This window comes from Thrips palmi, unplaced genomic scaffold, assembly GCF_012932325.1.
Source record: "Thrips palmi isolate BJ-2018 unplaced genomic scaffold, TpBJ-2018v1 HiC_scaffold_19, whole genome shotgun sequence".
NCBI lineage: Eukaryota > Metazoa > Arthropoda > Insecta > Thysanoptera > Thripidae > Thrips > Thrips palmi.
In genome coordinates, this window is record NW_023144628.1 from 5,174,369 (window position 1) to 5,194,419 (window position 20,051).

At 63.6% G+C, this 20,051-nt stretch overlaps 1 protein-coding gene across 1 annotated transcript; it reads left to right on the forward strand.

Annotated features, from left to right (window-relative positions):
* The first annotated feature begins 28 nt into the window (after positions 1-28).
* LOC117645712 (venom dipeptidyl peptidase 4) lies at positions 29-19,566 on the forward strand. The gene is made up of 16 exons (XM_034386047.1): positions 29-122; positions 1,391-1,620; positions 2,739-2,952; positions 13,868-13,962; positions 14,055-14,129; positions 14,210-14,531; positions 14,655-14,821; positions 15,122-15,228; positions 15,783-15,906; positions 15,978-16,205; positions 16,294-16,576; positions 16,809-17,172; positions 17,257-17,451; positions 17,539-17,696; positions 18,985-19,202; positions 19,280-19,566. Exons 2-16 carry the CDS (start codon positions 1,588-1,590, stop codon positions 19,427-19,429), a joined length of 2,733 nt encoding a protein of 910 aa, XP_034241938.1. The 5' UTR covers positions 29-122; positions 1,391-1,587; the 3' UTR covers positions 19,430-19,566.
* Positions 19,567-20,051: the final 485 nt, after the last annotated feature.

Below are 20,051 nucleotides of genomic sequence, written 5' to 3' on the forward strand. Positions count from 1 at the left end.
CTCGAAGCAGCGAGGAGGCGCGGCACCGGCACGCCGACGGCTCGCCGACGGCACGCCGACGAGGAGACGAGACGGGGTGCGAGTCGAGTCGAGACGACCGTCGACTGCGCGCCACTCTGAAAGTGAGTACCATTCCCCCGCAGCGTCGCGGCTCGCGTCGTCGCCGTCCTCTTGGCGACGCGTCGCAACAGCCGCCTGGCCTGTAGGCTTTCGACGGCACCCTCCGCACGGCTGTCCGGCGTGCGGCCTGCCCCGATGTTCGCAGGCGCTTGGAGGCGCGCGATGACGACGGCTTGACTTGACGGCATGCTGCGGCAGGCTCCACTCCAGCTGCAGACATGTTACATTCTTTGCAAGGAAGCAACAAAAAAGTGGCGAGTTGTTGCATTGAGCGAAATAAACGGTGCAGGACTCTCGCCGCCACTCGGCGGGCCTTGCGACGGCCGTGCAGTGCAGTGCAGCCGAGTGCAGACCACTGGAGCACGCGGCGGGAGCGCGCCACGGGCTGCTTTCGGACAGTGCCTTCGTCGCTCGGTCTCTGTCCCACAGCGAGCCACGGGCCGAGCCACGGGCCGCCCCTCGAGAGCGAGAGAGACGGAGCGACGAAGGCACTGTTCGGGAGCAGCCCTCTGGAGAGGTTGGAGAGGGCCCGGTGGCCGGCTTGCCCAAGGGCTGGCCCTCGCTAGGGCGGCCCTCGGCGGCCCTCGGCCTGGCCAGCGTCCACAAAGGGCAGCAAGAGCAAGGGCTGCAAGGGCTGCCTTTCGCTGAGTGTGTGTTATGCACTGGACTGCTTTGTGTTGCATGCCAGTCAGCGGAATGCTGCGGGGCCCGGTGGGCCGGAGGAGCCGGAGGATGGCGCCATGGTCTAGACCTCTCCAGTGGAGTGGCCCCAGAGCCTCAGACCAGCGGCCTGGCATGGCACGTCACGCGGCGCCGCGCGGCACGGGCCGCTTGTGTTTCTCTAGCATCGATTTCGTGCCGAAAACGGCGTGACGGCTTGTCGGTGGTAGTGCCAGCAGTATGATTCGGAACCGGGCTTCGCTGCGCTGTCTCTCTCGCACCCCTGCGCGGAACGCTCCATGAGAGACAGGGACAGAGCGGCGAAAGCGCTGTTGGGAAGGCCGCGTTCGGAGTGGATGGGCCGGGATAATTATTAATCCATAAGTGAGGCGGCCGTTTTGCTTTACGTTCCACTCTGGTTCCACTTTCGGCCACTCCCCTCCCCCCTGCCCCGCTTGCACCGCCTCGCCGGGCTGTCCCTGCCGTTGAAATCAATTTGTCGAATGGTGGGGCCGGGCCAGGGCCAGGCCGGGCCAGGCCGGCTCGCCGTTTTCGGCTTCGCACCTGGCCGTGTTCGTGCACTGTACGTGTTTGTCGTTGTGTTTTGCAGGTGATGGAAGCCACGGGCCGGCACGCGTGTGGCACGCGCGGCGCTGGCTGGCAGCGGGCCGACTGCACCTAGGCCCTGGGGCGCCCTGGGGCTAGGGCCGCGCGACAGCGCCGAGGACGCTCTCCGAGGACCAAGTCTCCGAGGACGAGGCCAGCTAGGGCAGGTCGGGCGTGGTCCACGAGGCCCTCGCCCCAGCCATGTCCGACCCCGACGCCAACTTCGACGATGAGGTGAGTGCATGAGGGGTGGCCACGCTGCGCGAGCGAGACAGGTGCATGCTGCACGCGGGTGCGCCCCCGCGGGCCCAAGCCGCCCGAGCCCAAGATGCAGGGTCGACGCGAGAACGCCCCGCGCGACCCTCGCATCATTCTTCACGCTACTAGGGTGTCGATACTTAGACGTATCGGGCGCGGCGCGGCGCTGGGGCAGGACAGTGGGAGTGGGAGAAGGCAGGGGCTACGCGTCTCGGCTCCGACATGATGAACCGGCCTCCCCTCCCCGCCCCCTCCTCCCCCTCCCCCTGTCTCCGTCACGGCCATTGAAGCAGCGCCACTGGTCGCACAAAAGCAGGGTCTGGATCATCAAGTTTCGCGAATCGATCCCCGGTGACGTCAAGGAAAACAAACAATCAGGTGCGATGGCGAGGTTCCTCAAAGTCAGCTCCTTGTTTTTATCGCCCCTTTTCTGCCCATTTTTTTGCGCCTGCCGATAATCCTTGCAGGGGTTCTCGGTGGCGGTGCGGGGTGGGGGGCGGGGGGTTGGGGGTGCGAGACAGCCGTTTTATTACTGAGACCCAAGGTGGCGGCACGGGCCTGGATTGGAGAAAAGGGGAAAAAGTAAGAAAGGGGGGGGGGGGGAGCCGCGCGGATGCCCGATGGCGTGGCGGTGCAGATGAGTCTCCGCCAAGACCCAATTTCCGGGCGGGGCGGGGCGGGGTGGGGTGGGCTGCTTACCCGGCCGAGGATGGTAAGCCTCGTCAGGGGCCCGGCGAGGCGAGGCTTGTTAGGCCAAATAGGATCCCGGCGAGACATGTCGACGCAAGGTAGCGCCGACGACGCTGTGAAACGAAAACAGAAGCTCAAGCAGAAGCTATGGCGGGGAGAAGCGTTTGGAAGCCCCGCGACAGCGAGTAAACGGCGCCGCCGGTGCTGGCGGCCTGCAGACTGATTCCCAGAGTCGTCGCTCTGTCTCACTCGCACCCACACAGGACGACCCATGAGTGCGAGAGAGACAGAGCGACGGAAACGACTTTTGGAATGAGTCTGCGGACGGTGACGGTCCAGAGGCGGTCCCACCGCGGGTCCCCCGGTCTGACCAAGAGTCTGACGGCCTGCTTGTGGTCCCCCAGGAGCTGGTGTCGTCCTCCCCGACGCAGCGCAACTGGCGCGGCATCCTCATCGCGCTGCTGGTCATCATGGCCGTGCTGGCCCTCATCGTGACGTCCGTGGTGCTACTCACGCCGCCCGACGAGGGGCCCCGGGTGCGCGGCGCCAGGTTCAAGCTGTCGCAGGTGCTCGGCCAGGACTTCACCCCGCTGCGGTTCAACGGCACGTGGATCTCTGGTGAGTGCGAGGTCGCTGGTTCAAATCCCAGTTCGGAACACGCTTTTTGTTAACTTTGCCCGTAACACGTGCCGCGGCCCATCTAGATTGGCTCCGCCGCGCTCCGCCGAAAGGGACGCTTTTGTTGCTTCGTCATTTTCGCATGACGGCGAGTAAAAAAACGTATAGAGGAATAAACAAAAAAAAATCGCGCAGGAAAACCATCAACTTTTTTATCCCTCGACTCAAACTCGAGAGCGGTGGGGGGCATTCATTTATTTGGCGCGGTGGTGGCGGCGCGGCGACGGGTGGTGCAGACACCGACAGCGCCGCCAGCACCGGGCAGCACCGACACAGCGCGCCAGCCGAGCGCCAGCCCAGGCACAGCGGTGTTCTGTCAGCTCCATGCCCCCGTCGATGTGCTCACCCTCGCGTCCATGTGTGTGAGTGTGTCTATTTATGTTAGTGTGTGTGTGTGTGTCCCATTGATCGCGTCGTCGCCGTAGTTGCGGCCATTTTTCACGTGAGAGATGGCCGCGCATCACCGCAGATGGGACAACAATGACCTCTCTCCCTCTCCCTCTCTCTGTCTCTCTCTCTCCCTCCCTCTCAATCGCCGCGTGTGGCACCGCCGAAATGGCCGCAATTTGTTTGGCCACGCAAAAGGGAGAGGGGGGGAGGGGGCCGCGGCGAAACGCGAAACAAGAAAAGCGACGGAATCAAGTGGGGGGCGGTTAATATCTCAAACAAGAAAAAGCGAAGCGAAGAAAAAATATCCATTTCAGTTGTTCCATAGCGACCGGCGCGAGTTAGTGTTGGGGTCGCGTCATATTGATCGGGGCCTAGCTCGGATACCGTCTGCCGACTGCCACACCGAAGCGCTGAATCTTTTAAACGTGGACCGGGCCGCGCGGCCTCGCCCGCCTCCGCCTCGCCTACCTGCGAGGAAGCTGCGGGCCAGGGCCGCCAGGGCCGCCAGGGCCGCCAGGACGTGACGACGTTCCTGTGGATACGGCTCGGGACTAGGCAGACTCGGCCAGCGCAGCTCGGCGCAGAGGGTGGGAATTCCATGCTGGCCGTGCTGGCCATGCTGGCCGTGTGCACAGAGAGGTTTTCTCGGACCATAGACGGGCTGGACCGCCTCACCCCACCCCCGCCTCACCCCGCCCCCCACCCCCCCCCACCCCGCCCCACCCCCCCACCCCCCCCCCACCCCGCCCCACCCCGCCCCACCCCGCCCCACCCCGCCCCACCTCACCCCGCCCCGCCACCGGCCGCAGCGTCGCGCCAAGGCGAGCCGCGAGCGCCCGCCAACTGCGGGGTAGGCAACCCGCACACGCCGCGGAGCGACGGGACTGCATACCGCTGGAGCGGCAGGGGCCCCGCCGGCAGCGCGGTCTGTCTGTCTGTCTGACTGTCTGTCTGTCTGTCTGTCTGTCTGACTGTCTGTCCGGCACCGAGACGGGGCGGAACAGACGGACGGACGACCAGCCGAACGTCCGAAAGAAAGAAAGAAAGACAGGCAGTCAGTCAGGTGACCAGCCGGACGGAAGGGCCTTAGAAAGGAGGGGGAGGGGGAAAGCTGCGAAGTATTGCGACGCGCGGCAAGCTGCTAATGGAGGGTGGCAAGCCCGAGCGGCCCTAGCGGCCCGTGACGTCACGGCGAAAGTGTTTCGGCGGCGCAGCAGGCTCGCAGCTCGTTCGCCTTCACCCCCCTCCCCTCGCGTGACGCGGCGCAGTCTGCGGTGTGCATACTGTGCACGGCGCTGTGTGCTCCGCGCTCAGCTGGGACCGCACATCCCTCCCGCACATCCAGACGCGAAAAGAAAAGAAAGATGGAATAAAAAGGGTTAAAAAAAATGGAATCGCTTCTCTCTCTAGCTCAGTGTCAAACTAAATTTCCTCTCTCTTTCGTAGCAAAAAAAAGAAACAAAATGAAAATGGCTTAATGCGTTGGGTGGGAAGCTTCGCCCCCTTTCCACCTGACGCCGCGCGCCGCACCGCGCCGCAGCGGACAACCGCCGGGCAGGAGGCCTCCCTGGGGAAGGACTCTCGGGAAGAAGTACAGTGTGGGGCGGAGCGGGGCGCGGCCCAAAGAGGAGAAACACGCCGAAAAACATAAAGACAGGGCGTCGGGTCGCGGCGGCGCCCAAAATTCTAGACGCGATTTGAGTTCTAGAGTCACTGAACAGGATTGTGACCCCACCAATGGATTCCTCGTCCGGAGAGCAATCCATTGGTGGGGTCACACGTTCGGTTCGAGTCCCGTTTAGAGGCTTGAGCACAAAACGCGTCTAGAATTTTGGCCGCCTCCACCGGTCTTCTGGCCCACTGTGCTCCCCCTCCCCGAACAGCGGGCGGCAGCGGCAGGCGTCAGGCGGCAGCGACTCAAAAATAATTCATAAAGCAGGCGCGCCTTTATCCTTTCCCGCGTTTTCTCGGCCTGCCTTTCCCCCTCCCCCTCCTTGCCACCGCCTTGCTGCTCTACGCCGCCCGCCCGGCCCACCGCGGCGTGTATCGCAATCCGCGAGGCCCTGGGCTCCTTGGCCGCCTCGGCCGCCTCGGCTGCTTTCGGCTTGGCGAGATCCCCGCATAACGTATTCCATTCCGCGACCCGGTGGCGGCGGCCTTGTAAACCGCCGAGCGTTTTGCTCTTCGTGTTTCGCGTTTTTCGGGCCGCGTTTGCTTTTGCGTCGCCGCGTTGTTAAGTCGTCCGGAGAGGTCAAGGAGCAGGACTTCGAGTTTGAATGACTCCGGCGCGAGGCCGTTGACGACGACGTCGAGGACGACGAGGACGGCGCTGTAGGCCTGCAGGGCCACGGCCGCCGCGGCCCGCCTCGCTCGGGGAATGGCCGTCTTTCTTTTTAGTGTCGGACTTTGCATTCTCGTGCCGGCGAGGCGCAGCGGCTCGGCGTGGCTTTCGGACGGCTTTGCCAACCTTTGCGCGCTTGCGCGACTCGCGCCTCACTCGGGCCGCCAGGCCGCCTCGCTGAGCCCCGTTCGGTGTGTGTCACTCTCTCTCTCTGTGTGTGTGTGTGTGTGTGTGTGTGTGTGTGTGTGTGTGTCCGTCTGTCTGTCAGGGCAGCCTAAGCGCGGTCCGATGATGTACGCCCCTGCATTATCACCGCGGCCCAGCAGGCGTGCGCGCTGCGCGGCCAAAGATATGCAGGCAGCCCGCGATCGGACTGCGCGGGGCGGGGCGGGGCGGAAGGATGGCTGGCGAGGCCAAATATTCCACTTTTGTACAGACAGCAGGGCGGAGCTGGCGGTGCTGCGGTTGGGGTGGGGGTGAGGTAGGTTGAGGTTTCGGGACCGGAACACAGCCTCGCCTCCCCCAGCCGCCCCCGGGCCACCACGCCCCCGGCCCACCTCGCGCCCCCGGCCCGCCCCGCCCCGCCTCCAGCACGCCCCGAAGGACGACCTTGCTGCGGTGCGACCTCGCCGGAGCGTCCCGGGCGTCGCGGCCGTCCCGGCAGGGCAGGCGGCAGGCAGGGGGTCTGGCCGGGCGTTGCGGCGCGTTGTGGCGCGTTGGCACGGCCAGCGACGCTCCGAGGTTGGCGGGCAGCGGACTGATTCCCGGAGGCATTTTCGTCGCTGTCTCTCTCGCACCTATACGGGACGCCTCACGAGTGCGAGAGAGACAGAGCGACGAAAAGGACTCTCGGAATCGGTCTGCAGCGTGGCGGGCTGCGTGGAGGGCCTCGCTGCTGTAAGGTCGACGAGAAATTACGAAATTACACTCCGAGTCAGGCTGGAGGGGCGCAGGGGGCTTAGGGCGACTGATGAGGCCAGGGGGCCCGGCGCCGCGGCGCAGTCCCGGGCAGCGGCTACTTTGGGGTACTTTGCGGAGCTTTGCCGGTACTTTATGCAGAGTCCGTGGCTGCAGTGCGCGCTGGGGGCTGGTGGGGGTGGTGGTGGTAGTAGTGGTGGAAGTTGTGTTGGTGGTGGTGGTGATCGTCGTGGTGATGGTGATCGTCGTGGTGATGGTGGTGGTGGTGGTGTCGTCTCCATTGCCCCCTTATTGGAATAGAAAGGCCCCGCAGTTTGTCAGCGCGCTGATGGGCTCTGGGGCGGCCGGGCGGCCGGGTCCGGGCGGCCGGGGTGCGCGAGGGTCACATCCCGGAACATCCTCCCTCGGAGCTGCTTTTATCAGCCGGGAAGGGAGAGGGCATCATTCATCATGGGTGTCAGCGACATGCTTTCACGGCCCCCCACTGTCATCGGCCCCTCGGCCGGGCCGCCTGTGGGACACGAACACCCAGCCGAGGCCCACTGAGGCTGAGGCAGTTAGGGCGGCATCCCGGCCGAACGTGCGTCTCTGCGTCTCGGCTTCGAATCGGCCGCATTTGCAAGGGAACAGGGGGTGATCAGTCTCCCCCTCCCCCTCCGACGGCCCCTCTCTGGCAACACGTGGGTCAGTGGAGCTGTCACACGAGACGTTCTGGCTGGAGGAGGGGGAGGAGGGTGAGGGCTGCACGCGCGCCGTCCTGGCCGTCCTGGAGCAGGGGAGGGGAGGGGGCGGGAGGGGGCGCCCACGCGACGAGGCGGCATTAGTCCTGGAACTAGAAAGGTCACTCCCTCCCCTTTCCCCGGGCCGCCTCCACCTGTGCATGAAGGCAGGTTTGTCCCCGTCGGCCCCTACACCGTACACACGGCTGTAGTACACATGACAAATCAGACGGCCTGGAGGGGAAGCCTCACAAGGCAGGAGTCGATTCCGAACAGTGGGCCTTCCGTCTCTCTCGCACCCCTGCGGGACGCCCCTCGAGTGCGAGAGAGACGGCGCGACGGAAGCTCCTTCCGGAGTTCCGGAAGGAACACCAGCTGAGGGACGGGGACGGGGACTCGCCGCGCGTGGATGGCCTCGACTAGCCTCGACGGCCCTGCGTCGGCGGCCCTGCCTTGGGTGCGGGGACGCCACCCCGAGCGCCACCCTCGGCCGCGCCAATCGAAACCTGATTCGCTGCGCAAATGTTTATTCCCTGATTTATTGTACTGTTGGTTCTGACCGCTTGCGTTGCGTGCCTACTGCCTCGGCTTTGAACCACGAACCTTCCCGTTGGCGATTGACCGCTTTGCCCGCGCAGCCATGCGAGGAATGCCAGCCGAGACCGATTCGCCGTGCTTTGTTCTTCGTTCACACGGTCCGTCCCGCCCGATCAACAGTTGGAGTGCGGGGGAGGGCAGGGCCGCCAGGGCGGAACGAGGACTTCACATCCCTCCGGCCGCAGGGCGTATAGCAGTGGGCCAGAAGACCGGTGGAGGCGGCCGAAATTCTAGACGCGTTTTGAGCTCCAGAGTCGCTGAACAGGACTCGAACCGAACGTTTCACCCCACCAATCGTTCGGAGAGCAATCCATTGGTGGGGTCATACATTCGGTTCGAGTCCCATTCAGCGAATATTGAGCTCAAAACGCGTCACGAATTTCGGCCGCCTTACCGGTTTTGGCCCACTGTGCGCGGGGCCCCCTGTCTTAGCGTCCCGGGCCCACTCTCAGAGACTCGGGACTCGGTCGAGGACTCGGTAGTGGCGCTGGAGCCTGGGGCGGCCTGGGGCGCGGGCAACCCGGGACAGCCCAACCCACTCTCAGGTATTGCATGCGGCGTCTGCATGGCGCTGCATTGTGACTCAAACTGGGGCTCCACTCCACAGTGAGGCGTTTCACAGAAACCCCGTTCCATTTTTCGAAGGTGTGCAGTGCAGTAGTGCGCCACACACTAGACAAACAAACAAACAACGCCCCCACCTCCTCTCCAGTCTGCGCGGAGCGAGGCAAGCAACGTTTAGCGCGCGACCTGCACGCTCACAACAACGACAGAGAATACGGCTTCCCCCGAAGCACCGCCGCCCGCTGTATAGCACGCCACACTCGCCCTCCCCACGGCGCGCTTGTGCTCTTTTAGTGCAAGCCGTTGTGCGCCAGTGGATCCATCGCGCTGTGTGCCGTGTTCGTCTCCCCGAAATGGCCGTCGCCCGAAAAGCCGCTCGGGGACCGTGGTGGCCTCGGTGGCGGTGGTGGCCGCCATGCCCCGCCCTGCCTCGCCCTGCCTCGCCATGCCTCGCCCTGCCTCGCCCTGCCGTGCTGATCCGTATCTGGACCACTCTAGGAGAGCGGGCCTGTCAGCCTATCGACTCGCCGCCGGGCGGTGTACCCGAACGTCGCCCCCCCCCCCTTTTCCCCTGAGACGGGCCGTGGGACCGATGCATGGGGCGTCGGGACGGAGAACAACAAGTCCCACCTCAACGAGTCCCCACTCAAACCCCTTCAGCCTTCGGCCGGGACCTGTCCGCCTGCAGGCACACTGATTCCGAGTCTTTTTCGTCGCGCTGTCTCTCTCGCACTCGTGGGGAGCTCCGTCTAGACCGCACCAACTGGTGTGGTCAAATGGGTGCCATTTTGACCGCATCAGTTGGTGTGGTCTAGACCACGTTTGGTTTTTCAGTGTAGCGGCCCACGGTGCGCACGGTGCCACCGCCGGCCCGGCCCCCTTGCACCACCCTGCAGTGCCCTGCACTCGCCAGCGTCTCCGCGGCACCGCAGCAGCACTCGTCCCGGAGTCGCTCTCACGGAGCCACCCTGGGCGGCCCGGCCCACCCAGGGCGACCCCGGGGGGAAGGAGAAGGGGGCGGAATGAATTATTAGTGGAATAGCAGACACACCGGGGCACTGCGATAAGGGCGGAATGGCCGCACCGAGCTTCCGGTGTTTGTCTGTCTGTCCGTCCGTGTGCACACTGCAAAAGACAACAGTATCAGTGGGCTCCAGTCCGCGGGGGCGGCGCGGCAGCGGCACGGCGCGGAGGCTCAAAGACCGGCTGGCCCACCAGACCGGCCCGCCGCCACGGTGCGCGGCCCTCAACGAAAGGCGGCGTCGCCCCCCCCCCCACCCCGTCGCGTACAGAACGGATTACTCGGGTGGACATTGGTGCGTGTTTGCTTTCATCGGCAGGGCGTCCCACAGAGCAAACACGCCTCATTGCACGGCCGCCTTCCGCCTCGCCTCGCCAGGACGACGACGACGACCAGCCCGCCCTCCGCGCACGAGGACGCCGACGACGAGGCGGACACGTGTTCGGCCGCTCGCGTGCGCCGCTACCTCGGCGAGAGATTCCAGGCCGAGCGGGACCGCTCTGTCTCTCTCGCACTCGCGGGGGCGGCCCGGAGGGGTGCGAGAGAGAGGGGGCGAGGAGGCACCGCGTGGAATGAGCCTGCCGGCGCGCGCGGCGGGGCGGCGGGGCGGGGGGCGTGCCGTGCCGCACGCAAGGCGTGTTTGCGTCTCCAGGGCCGCGACACGACACGTCGCGCGCGATCCGCGATCCGCGTTTGGCGTTCCATTGAACAATTAGAAGACCGCGAGCGCGCCCTTCGCGGCCCCCCGCGGCCCCGCGGGGAGGGGAGGGGGGGCGTGGGGGTGGGGGACGCAGGCGGCGGGGCGGGGCAAGGCGGGGCGGGGCGGAGGGATCGATACACACTAGCCCACTTTCAGTCGCAGCCTCCTTCCAGCAGCTCCTCCCGCTGTGCCCCGGCCCTCCCTACCCTAGTCCTCCCAACCCCCGCGCCCCCGCCGCGCACCGCCGCTTCTTGCTTCAGCGTCACCCGCAGTAATATTATTTTTCAATTTTTTTTATGTTTATTTCGCGTGGCGTTTGCTGAGATAAAAAAAAATAATTGAGCTTGTAGATTACATGACGACATTGTGCAAACAGGCCGCGCTGCGGTGCGCGGCTCCACTGCGGCTGCCGGCGAGGCGGGCCATTCGATTACGCTGCACTTTTATTTGCCTCTGCCCTCTGTGCGCTCTGAGCGCTCTGTTCACGGCGGAGGCCATGAAGGTCGTGGCGGAGGCCTTGGTGGTGGCCGCCATGAAGGGCCCAAGGACGGGATGAACGCTCCGCCGGGCGGTGCACTGAAAAAGTCGTGTAGTGAAGATTCTATACATTTTGGTGAAAATTCTCTAGGGTGGTGCAGCTGACTTTATAACATACCCTTGAAAATTCATTGTACCTTATGGATATTTTGACGTATTTCGTTTAAGGAGAAAATCTTCACGAAATATGGCGGTGCGGTGCAGCCTGTCACCGTGAGACGTTTAGAGTGTGCTGCGCGGTGCTGCTAAGCGCCGAGCTGCCGAGCTAAAAACAGCCGCCCCATATCGAGTTTCTGAAAAGCCGATCCACGCCGCTGCAACCCTGCCTGCCCTCCCTAGCCCTCCCTAGCCCTCCCTAGCCCGCGTGGATCGAGATACTGAGAACTCGTCGTAAATCTGTGCTCGTAAAATTTGTCGCTAAAGGTCGCGGCAATCTCAAAGTAGCTCAATAAAAATAAAAAGGTATGACAAAGCAGGACGGTTGAAAAGTTAACCCGTAATCGGCGAGGCTCGAACCCCACTCGCCGTCGCTGACACGCAGAGTCTGAACGCCATGTAGTGCGTCGTATCGCTTCGTGCCGCTGCAGCCATTCGGTGCACGCTTGCCCTGTCTGTTTAATGAGTTAGCGCAAGCGGCGCGTGACTCTGAACGGATTACGCAAATTGAGACAGTTGGCATTGGCAACACTGTGCGAGTTCCACAGCAGGGGTTGGATTCTCGCTACGCTGCCGGCACCTGACACTTTTTTTTTCTTTTTTTTGGGTGGGGGGTGGGGTGGTGCTGTTGTTGTATTTTTTGCAACTTAATCTTTTTTCCCTTTTAAATTGCGCCGACAACTAATGGTGGGGGGCGGGGGCTGCTGGGGGCGCCGAGAGTCACGAGAGTCTAGTGCGCCCTCCACGTCCACGACGGTCCGGCAGCGGCGGCAGCGGAGTGATTCCCAGCATCGCGCTGTCTCTCTCGCGCCCACACGGCCACACGGAACGCGCCACGGAGTGCGAGAGAGACGGGGCGACGCTCGCTGGGCAGGCAGTGCGGGCCGGCCGACGCGATAATTCAAAGGGACGGAAATGCGTGTCCGATGTGAGGGGAAAATCATGGGAAAAAGCAGCGAGGGCGCATGTGGGTTGACAGCGTGCCAACTAGCGCCCCAGGCAAGGCAAGCAAGGCCCCAGGCCCAGGCTCGTGAGGACGACGGCGACGGAAACGGAGAGAGAAAAAAAAAAGGAAAGACAACCTCTTTGCCCGCCGCCGTCATCGCCGTCCTCGCCACTTGAGCCCGACCGAGACTTCATTTCCATGGCATTAATACATTTTTGTATTTTCGCTGGTTTGCATGAGGAGGTCGACAAAGGGCGACAGAGCGCGCGCTGCGGTCCCGAGGGGCGCCGCGGCGCCGCGGAGTCAGAACTCAGAACGCGACGCGAGCATTTCACCGAAAGCCGAGAGCCGAAAAGGTCAGGGGTCAAGCCCGATTCGCCGCCTGTCAGCTCGAGCCGAGCGCGGCCGAGGGCGTAAATGCGCTGACTTCGAGCCCAAAGAACCGGTGTTCGATTCCCGCTATTACTCCGCTTCTTTTTGACGCGCTCGCAATCCAATTTGCCGATGGCGGCGCACCGTGCAACGCGGCTTCGGCTCGCGATGGCTGGCGACGCGATGTCGGCCCTGGTCGGCCTCATTATGTATGCAACCAAAAGGCGGGAAGCCTGTTGAGCTCGCCGCATGGCTGTGTCATGTCTTGCCGCGCGGCGCCAAGCCGTGCGCCGCGCCGCACCGCGTCGCGAGGATGCTGATAAGACACACCCTCTGGCGCCTGCTGCAGCGCCCCGCCGTGCCGCGCCGTGCCGTGTTAACAGTATGTACTGCTGGCGGCGTCGCGACGCCGAGTTGGGGTGGCCCTGGGCCCGGCCCTGGGCCAGCGCGGCGCCGACTGGAGTCGGGAGTCACCCCCAAAGTCGCGGTGCGGCGGGGCGGCGTGGCGGGATCCACCCGCAAGGACGAGGGACGAGGGCGGGGAGAGCCCTGCTGGGCTCTGCTGTTCCCAAATGCACCGCCACCGCCAGGCCACTGCCAGGGTCGCTGGCGGACGGCGACACGCTCGGAATACGACTCGCTGGCTCACGCTGATTCCCCACAGCGCTGCCGTCGCTCTCTCTCTCTCGCACTCGTGGCGAGGGACTAGTGTTCGAAAATTCCCGGGAACAATCATTCGGGGGAATATTCCCGAGACTTCCCGGGAATTCCCGGGAATATTCCCACTTGGCCGGGAACATTGCTTCATGTAAAACCCATCACAGTTGATGAAAGTTAAACTTTTTAATACGAGTTTTTTTCTAATTTTTATTACGAAAAGTTTTATTTTGTTCTCTTCTGAAAGAAAAATGCAAATACACTCAAGTGATTCATAATTATTCCTTGATATCTTGCACTTTCTACATTTTTCGTGCAAAAACTAGCTATTTTTAACCATGTTTTAAAAATTCCCGGGAATTTCCCATTTTTTGGGTCTGATTGTGCCCGGGAACGTTCCCGGGAATTCCCTAAATTCCCGGGAATATTCCTACCCTTTAAAACACTACGAGGGACGCTCCGCAGGGGTGCGCGAGGGAGACGGAGCGACGCGTGCCGGGCCGGGCCGGGCCGCGGCGGCCTCGGTGAATGCGGCCTAACGACGTCTGCTCTTTTGCCGCTTGAATCTGCCTGACCCGCCGTCCGTCAGTGCCACAGCTTCCCCCCCCCCCCGGCCCCGCGCGTTAATTGATTCCACGTGGGTAATTTCTCCCGTTCGCCGCGTGGACCCCCGCAGTCCCAGTGATGATGATGAAGTGCGCGTCAGGCGCCACACTCCGTACTCCGTACGTGGCTGGAAAAAGTTTCATCCAGTGCCCCGCTCCGTTCTGCGTTCTCACACTGTAACTCCAGGGCGGGGGAGGGGGGCGCAAAGGGGGCCATTCTAGGCTTTTTGTGTGCGGGCCGTGCAGACTACAACACCCCGTATCGCGAACATTTCTGCAAGCGACCGCTGGCACTGCTGGCAACGCTGACTCGTCTTGTTTGCTGTTTGCAGACGAGGAGTTGGTGCTGCTGGACCAGTACGGCGGCCTGAGCGTCCTGAACGCGCGCAACCTGAGCACCACGGTCCTTATCAGCAACCAGACCTTGGTGAGTAGCGTCTAGCGTCTCTAGCGGCGTTGTCCTTGGATGGCGCTCGCGACGAGAGAGTTCTCCTGACCGTCGGCGATGTCTGTTCACAGAAACGACTCAACCCCTCCAAGATCCTCGTGTCGCCGGACCACAAGTACGTGCTGCTGGGGTACAATGTCCAGAAGGTGAGTGCCGGTCGTCGTCGTCGTCGTCCTGGCCGTGGCTGCCGCCTGACTGCGCGCCTTGACCGCCGTTCTCTGCGCAGCTCTTCCGCTACTCGTTCCTGGCGCAGTACACCATCTACAACATCGCGACGGGCGACCTGGTGCCGCTGTCGCCCTCCGAGAAGCCGTCCGCGCCGCCGCCCCCGCACGCCGCCACGGGCCCGCTGGGCAGCGCGGGCAGCGCCCACGGCCCGCCGTTCCTGCTGGACGCGGCCTGGGCGGGCCGCGGCAGCGCGCTGCTCATGGTGTACGACTACGACATCTACTACAAGCCGAGCGCCAACGCCAGCCGCGCGTACCGCATCACCAACACGGCCGTGCCCGGCGTCATCTGCAACGGCGTCCCGGACTGGCTGTACGAGGGTAAGCAGTGAGCGCCTGCCGTGGCGAGGCTAGGCCATCCCGCCGCGCGCCGAGGCCCACCGGGTGGCGTGCTTCTAGGCGCCCCGGCCGGCCGCTTCTCACGCTGTGTTTCGCCTTTCGCAGAGGAGATCCTGCGCGGCCGGACGGCGATGTGGATGTCGGAGGGCGGCCACTCGGTGCTGTTCGCCACGTTCAACGACACCCTGGTGGAGGAGATGAAGATCCCCTGGTACGGCACGCTGGACGAGGAGAGGCAGTACCCCGACATCCGCAGCCTGCGCTACCCCAAGGTGAGCCCCAGCCCGGCCCTGCACTGCCTTTCGGAACTACCGCGCCCTTCCTCGGCGCGCCTCGGAAAATTTAATGCGAGTGCAGCCTGCAGCCGGCGAGGCGCGCAATGGAAGCTCGCAAACTTAACTTGTTAGAGGCGCCGGGCTCGCGAGTCGCCCCGCCCCTCCCCGCCCCGCCCGGCTGGCTGCAGGCTGGCCAGACGCCCAGACTCGACTTTCGCCGACGGTGCTCGGCGCGCTTGCTGCGCTTGCTGCGCTTGCTCCCATGTGCCGCCGCGAAATGATGGTCATTTGTTGCAGCCCGGAACACCGAACCCGATCGTTACTCTCAGGGTCGCCAACTTGACGGTGCCTTCTGACATCCGCACCCGGGACCTGGAGCCGCCCCTCGCCTTCGGCTTCAATAGGTAAGCGTGCCGCAGCTACACGAGATTCCAGGGGTTCCGGCCCACTGTGGGGCGGTAGCTGGGGCGGTAGCTGGGCCGGCCCGGACGGCTCAAGCGGTTCGGGAAATGCACGCATGATGCTCCCTCGCGCCCGGGGCTGGTCCGAACCCGAAGCAAAGTCGGGGAAGTCGGTTGGGAAATACGGCAGCGTGATGCGGCCGCTACTTTGTCGATTGCGTTGTAAGTGAATTAGGGCAGGGCGCCGCCAACGGGCCGCGAGCACCGCTCTCGTCGCGCTGTCTCTCTCGCACGCATGGGGCTTCCCGTAAGGGTGCGAGAGAGACAGCAACACGAGCAGTGCTCGGAATCAGCCTGGCACTGGCTGGCCCGGCAGAACCCTGGACGGAAAGTTGCTGGGGAATCGGAGGCGCGCCAAGACGCCGGGACAGCCAGCGTTCGACAGGGCGGGCACGGCGTGCTGCTTGAAGGCGTGCTTGAAGGCGGGCCGGCACGGGGCCAAGAGAGTGTCGCCGCGCCCGCGACGCTGACGCCGAGGGCTGTGCTCCGTGTTCCAGGGACTACTACCTGTCCGCCGCCACCTGGCTCAGCTCCACCGAGGTGTCCGTCGTCTGGATGAACCGGCCGCAGAACCTCACCATCATCTCGATCTGCAAGAGCCCCACCTGGGCGTGCGTCGAGGTCGGTGTCGCCTCCCCCCTCCCCCCTCGCTCTGGGGTAATCACATCGGCTAATGAGTTCTCGTCCCGCAGACGCAGCGCGTCTCCAACGAGGGCCGCGGCTGGGTGGACGCGCAGCCGCCGCCGCTGTTCGCGCCCGACGGCAACAACTACGTCACCATGGCCCCGGTGCGCGACGGCATGGCGGGCTTCTACCGCCACATCGTGCACGTCAACATCACCCGGAAGCGTGTCGTGCCGCTCACGCACGGCAAGTTCGAGGTGGCGCGCATCCTCGCCTGGGACCACCAGCACCAACTGGCAAGTACCAAAAAAGGTTTCCATATGAAAAAGGAAAATTTGATGGTTTTCGAGCCCAAGACTTGACCTTTTCTTTCGCCGTCCACAGGTTTACTACCTCGGCGTCCCGGAGGGCAGGCCCGGCCAGATGCACCTGTACTACGTGCGGTCCGCCGCGCTGGCGCAGGGCGAGGCCGCCCCCGCCCCCAAGTGCCTGACCTGCTCGCCGGAGACGCCGCGCAGCGAGACGGGCCTGAGCAGCTACTACAGCCAGGCGGCCACGGACACGGCGCGCACCGAGGACACCGGCCAGGACGACTGGGACGACGTGGACCACTCCACCGAGCCGCCTGTCACCACGCAGCAGCCCACCAGGAAGGAGAAGAAGTCCGGTAAGCTCACGGTTGGACTTGCCCTCCGTTTTCCACTTCCCCTGACGCGCTGCTTTGGTAGAGCGGCCGCCCCGGCGCGGATCAAAGGCACAGGCCGTGACCCCCGCACGCCACCGCGCACCCACAGGGCCGCCAGCGCGCGGGGTAGCGCTGCCAGCCCCCTCCCCCGCCACGCATGGAGTAATCTCGCTGTCTCTCTCACTCTCTCTCACGCTCCCTGTGGCGCCCGCAGCACCCACGCCGCCCATCGAGGAGATGCTGATGCGGCCGTGCCTGTACCACAACGCCGTGTTCAGCCCGCGCCTGTCCTTCTTCGTGCTGGAGTGCAAGGGGCCGGGCATCCCCAACGCGCGCCTCTTCTCCACGCGCAGCGTCAAGGGCGCGCACAACCACACGGACGACGAGGCCACGCCGCTCTACCTGTCCACGCTGCAGAACAACACGCGGCTGCAGGAGCAGGCCTGGCGCATGGCGCTGCCGCAGGTCAAGACGTTCCCCGTGCAGATCTCGGGCGGCTACTACGCGCAGGTGCGCCTGCACCTGCCGCCGGGGCTGCGCGAGGAGGAGATCACCCGCTACCCGCTCGTCGTGCAGGTGTAAGTACCAGCGGCCTGGTGGACAGCGCGGCAGCGCGGCTGGGTGACGAACGGACTGGTTGACGGCCTTGACGGCGGTTGCAGGTACGGCGGCCCGGGCACGCAGCTGGTGACGGAGAAGTGGCGCGTGGACTGGAGCACGTACCTGGCCTCCAACAGGGACTTCATCGTGGCGCAGATCGACGGCAGGGGCTCCGGCGGCCAGGGCTACAAGTTCATGCACGAGGTCTACCAACAGCTGGGCACGGTGGAAGTCAACGATCAGCTGGAGGTCACCGAGTGAGTAAACTCGTCGGCAGTGTTGGCGACGGCGGACGCGTGCCTCGCGGTGGGTTATGCTTTGACGGCGCCCTGTTCGGTGTGCAGGTACCTCCGCGACACACTGCACTTCGTGGACAAGCGGCGCGTGGGCGTGTGGGGGTGGAGCTACGGCGGCTTCGTCTCCGCCATGCTGCTGGCCAAGGAGCAGGACGTGTTCCGCTGCGGCATCAGCGTGGCGCCCGTCGCCTCGTGGAAGCTGTACGGTGAGTACCTGGCCGTCGTGGCAGTGGACTGCCCGGCTGACCGTGCGTCGTTGGGCACCCCGCCGCCGGGGTCGGCCGGCCACGCGCTGCGGGCGTGCGGGCCGCGGGCCACGATGGGAGTGACGACAGCCGTCCAGGGCAGGGTCCAGGTGCCACTGGGTGCCACGCGGCCGCACGCGGCCCTTCGTCGGACGTGCCGCGCCGTCGGCGGGGCGGCCTTGAGGCCTTGAGGGCGGCGGAGCGGCGCTGACCACGTCGACCGGACTTTGGCCCCCACACCGCAGCGGCGGCGTGGCGGCAAGCGCGTCGCGGCCACGGCGAACAGGAACAGACCGTTTCCCCTTACGTGGCGATGCGCAGGACCTGGCGGCCCTCGTGGCAGTGAACGGCGTGGCGGCGGCCCGAGAGAGACCCGCGAGAAAGTGATTAAAGGCAGCGGCTTGCCCGCCAATCCGCCAACCACACTGTACACGTGCGCGCAGTGGCGCACGGCGTATGCACTGGGGCCGCCCACGGCGACGGGGGAAGGGGGAGGGGCTGACGCAGATGGATTTGACAAAGTGACCCTTCGGCATAATTCGCGGCGTCCGTTGCATTTGCATCGACGCTATGTGGGTCAGTAGTGGTTCCGCACAGTGCGCCGTCACTCTGTCTCTCTCGCACGCGTGGGGCGTGCCGCAGGCGTGCGAGAGAGACAGGGAGAGCGGCGAAAGCGCTGTTCGGATACGGCCCACAGGTTGGCGGGGTCTGACCCGAATACACCGGTAAAACTGAAGCGTAGTTGTATGCTTGATTCAAGCATACAACTACGCTTGAAGACTTTACGCTTGACGTCAAGCGTAGAGAAGAAGTTCTCCCATGCATTTAGATAGGCGGGAGAGGAGCAAAATGGAGAACTATGCTTGAAGCCGAGCGTAGTTCTACTACGCTTGAAAAAAGGCGTAAAACTACGCTTGAGTTCTACCAGTGTAAGCTCAGGGGGTAACGACTTTGGTAATCCGTCTGACAGCAAATTGGTAATCCGTAGGCCGGATCTTTAAAACTGTGCAGTTAGCCTTTCCAGGGCAATCGCCCGGGCGTCGCCAAGAATGCCCAGAGTCCAACAGCCTCGACATTCCGAGAATGCTCAGTCACCTGCGCGCGCAGCGCGCGCACGGACGCATTGATGTTGTTTTCGAGTCCGTCGTTGACGTCACACTGCGTCACACTTCACGGGAAACGCAAGCGGATCCAAATGCGAACGAGAGAACGCGCTTCCCCAATTTGCATCGCGTTGCGTTTGTTGCAGACTCGGCGTACGCGGAGCGCTACATGGGCGTGCCCAACGTCACCGGCAACTACAAGGGCTACAACGACGCGGACCTGACGCGCCGCGCCGACGGCTTCCGCGGCAGCGACAAGATGTTCTACCTGGTGCACGGCTCGGCCGACGACAACGTGCACTTCCAGCACTCGATGATGCTGGCGCGCGCGCTCACGGGGTCGGGCGTGCTCTTTCGGCAGCAGGTCTGTGTCGGCTTTTAGAAATGGCGTATTTGAAACAGGCACAGCCGGTCTGACTGTTCCCTGTGCTGTCCCTGCAGGTCTACCCGGACGAGAACCACAGCCTGTTCGGCGTGAAGCGCCACCTGTACCGGTCCATGGCCAACTTCATGGACGACTGCTTCCGGAAGCTGGTGCCTCCGGAGCGCAAGGCTGGCCTCCGGAACGGCGGCGCCCCCGGCGAGCAGTGAGGACAGCGTCGTCTTCCTCTTCCCCCCTTCGTAGGACTACCGTAGCTCCACTCTCTCTTCTCACACGTAGCCGTCTTCCTGAGCGAGGACACACTTTTCCTCCCTTCACCGCGCGGCTGGACGGGCGCGCCCTCCGCGAGCTCGTTCGACAAGGGATCGTTTCAGTCTCAATACCCCCTCCTCCTCATCCTCATCCTCCTCGTCGTAGTTTATATTTTAAAAGAGTTAGGCTCGTTTATTATAAGACTTGCATGAAGGATTCTTAAACTAATAATTATGGCTCGCTTAGTCTTAAAAAAAAAAGACATGGATGGTGACTTTGTTCCTCAATGGAGTTCCACGCAGTATTTAAGTGGTACGTGCCTTTCCTTGTAAAGCTACGTTACTTTTTTAGAATAACATTTTAAACATGCGTGCTACATACCTGCACACGACTATTGACGCTCTGTGAAAATAGCATTATAAAAATAGGGTTTGCTCTGAAAGAAAAGGCGATGACCTGAGTGTATTTGATTGCAGTGCCAAACTTGTGATATTTTGGGCATTGTGCGGGAAGTTTTGCTCGGTAAGGAAAGAATTTGCTCAGGCTGTGTTTTCAATTTCCTGTGAAATAAACTAAATT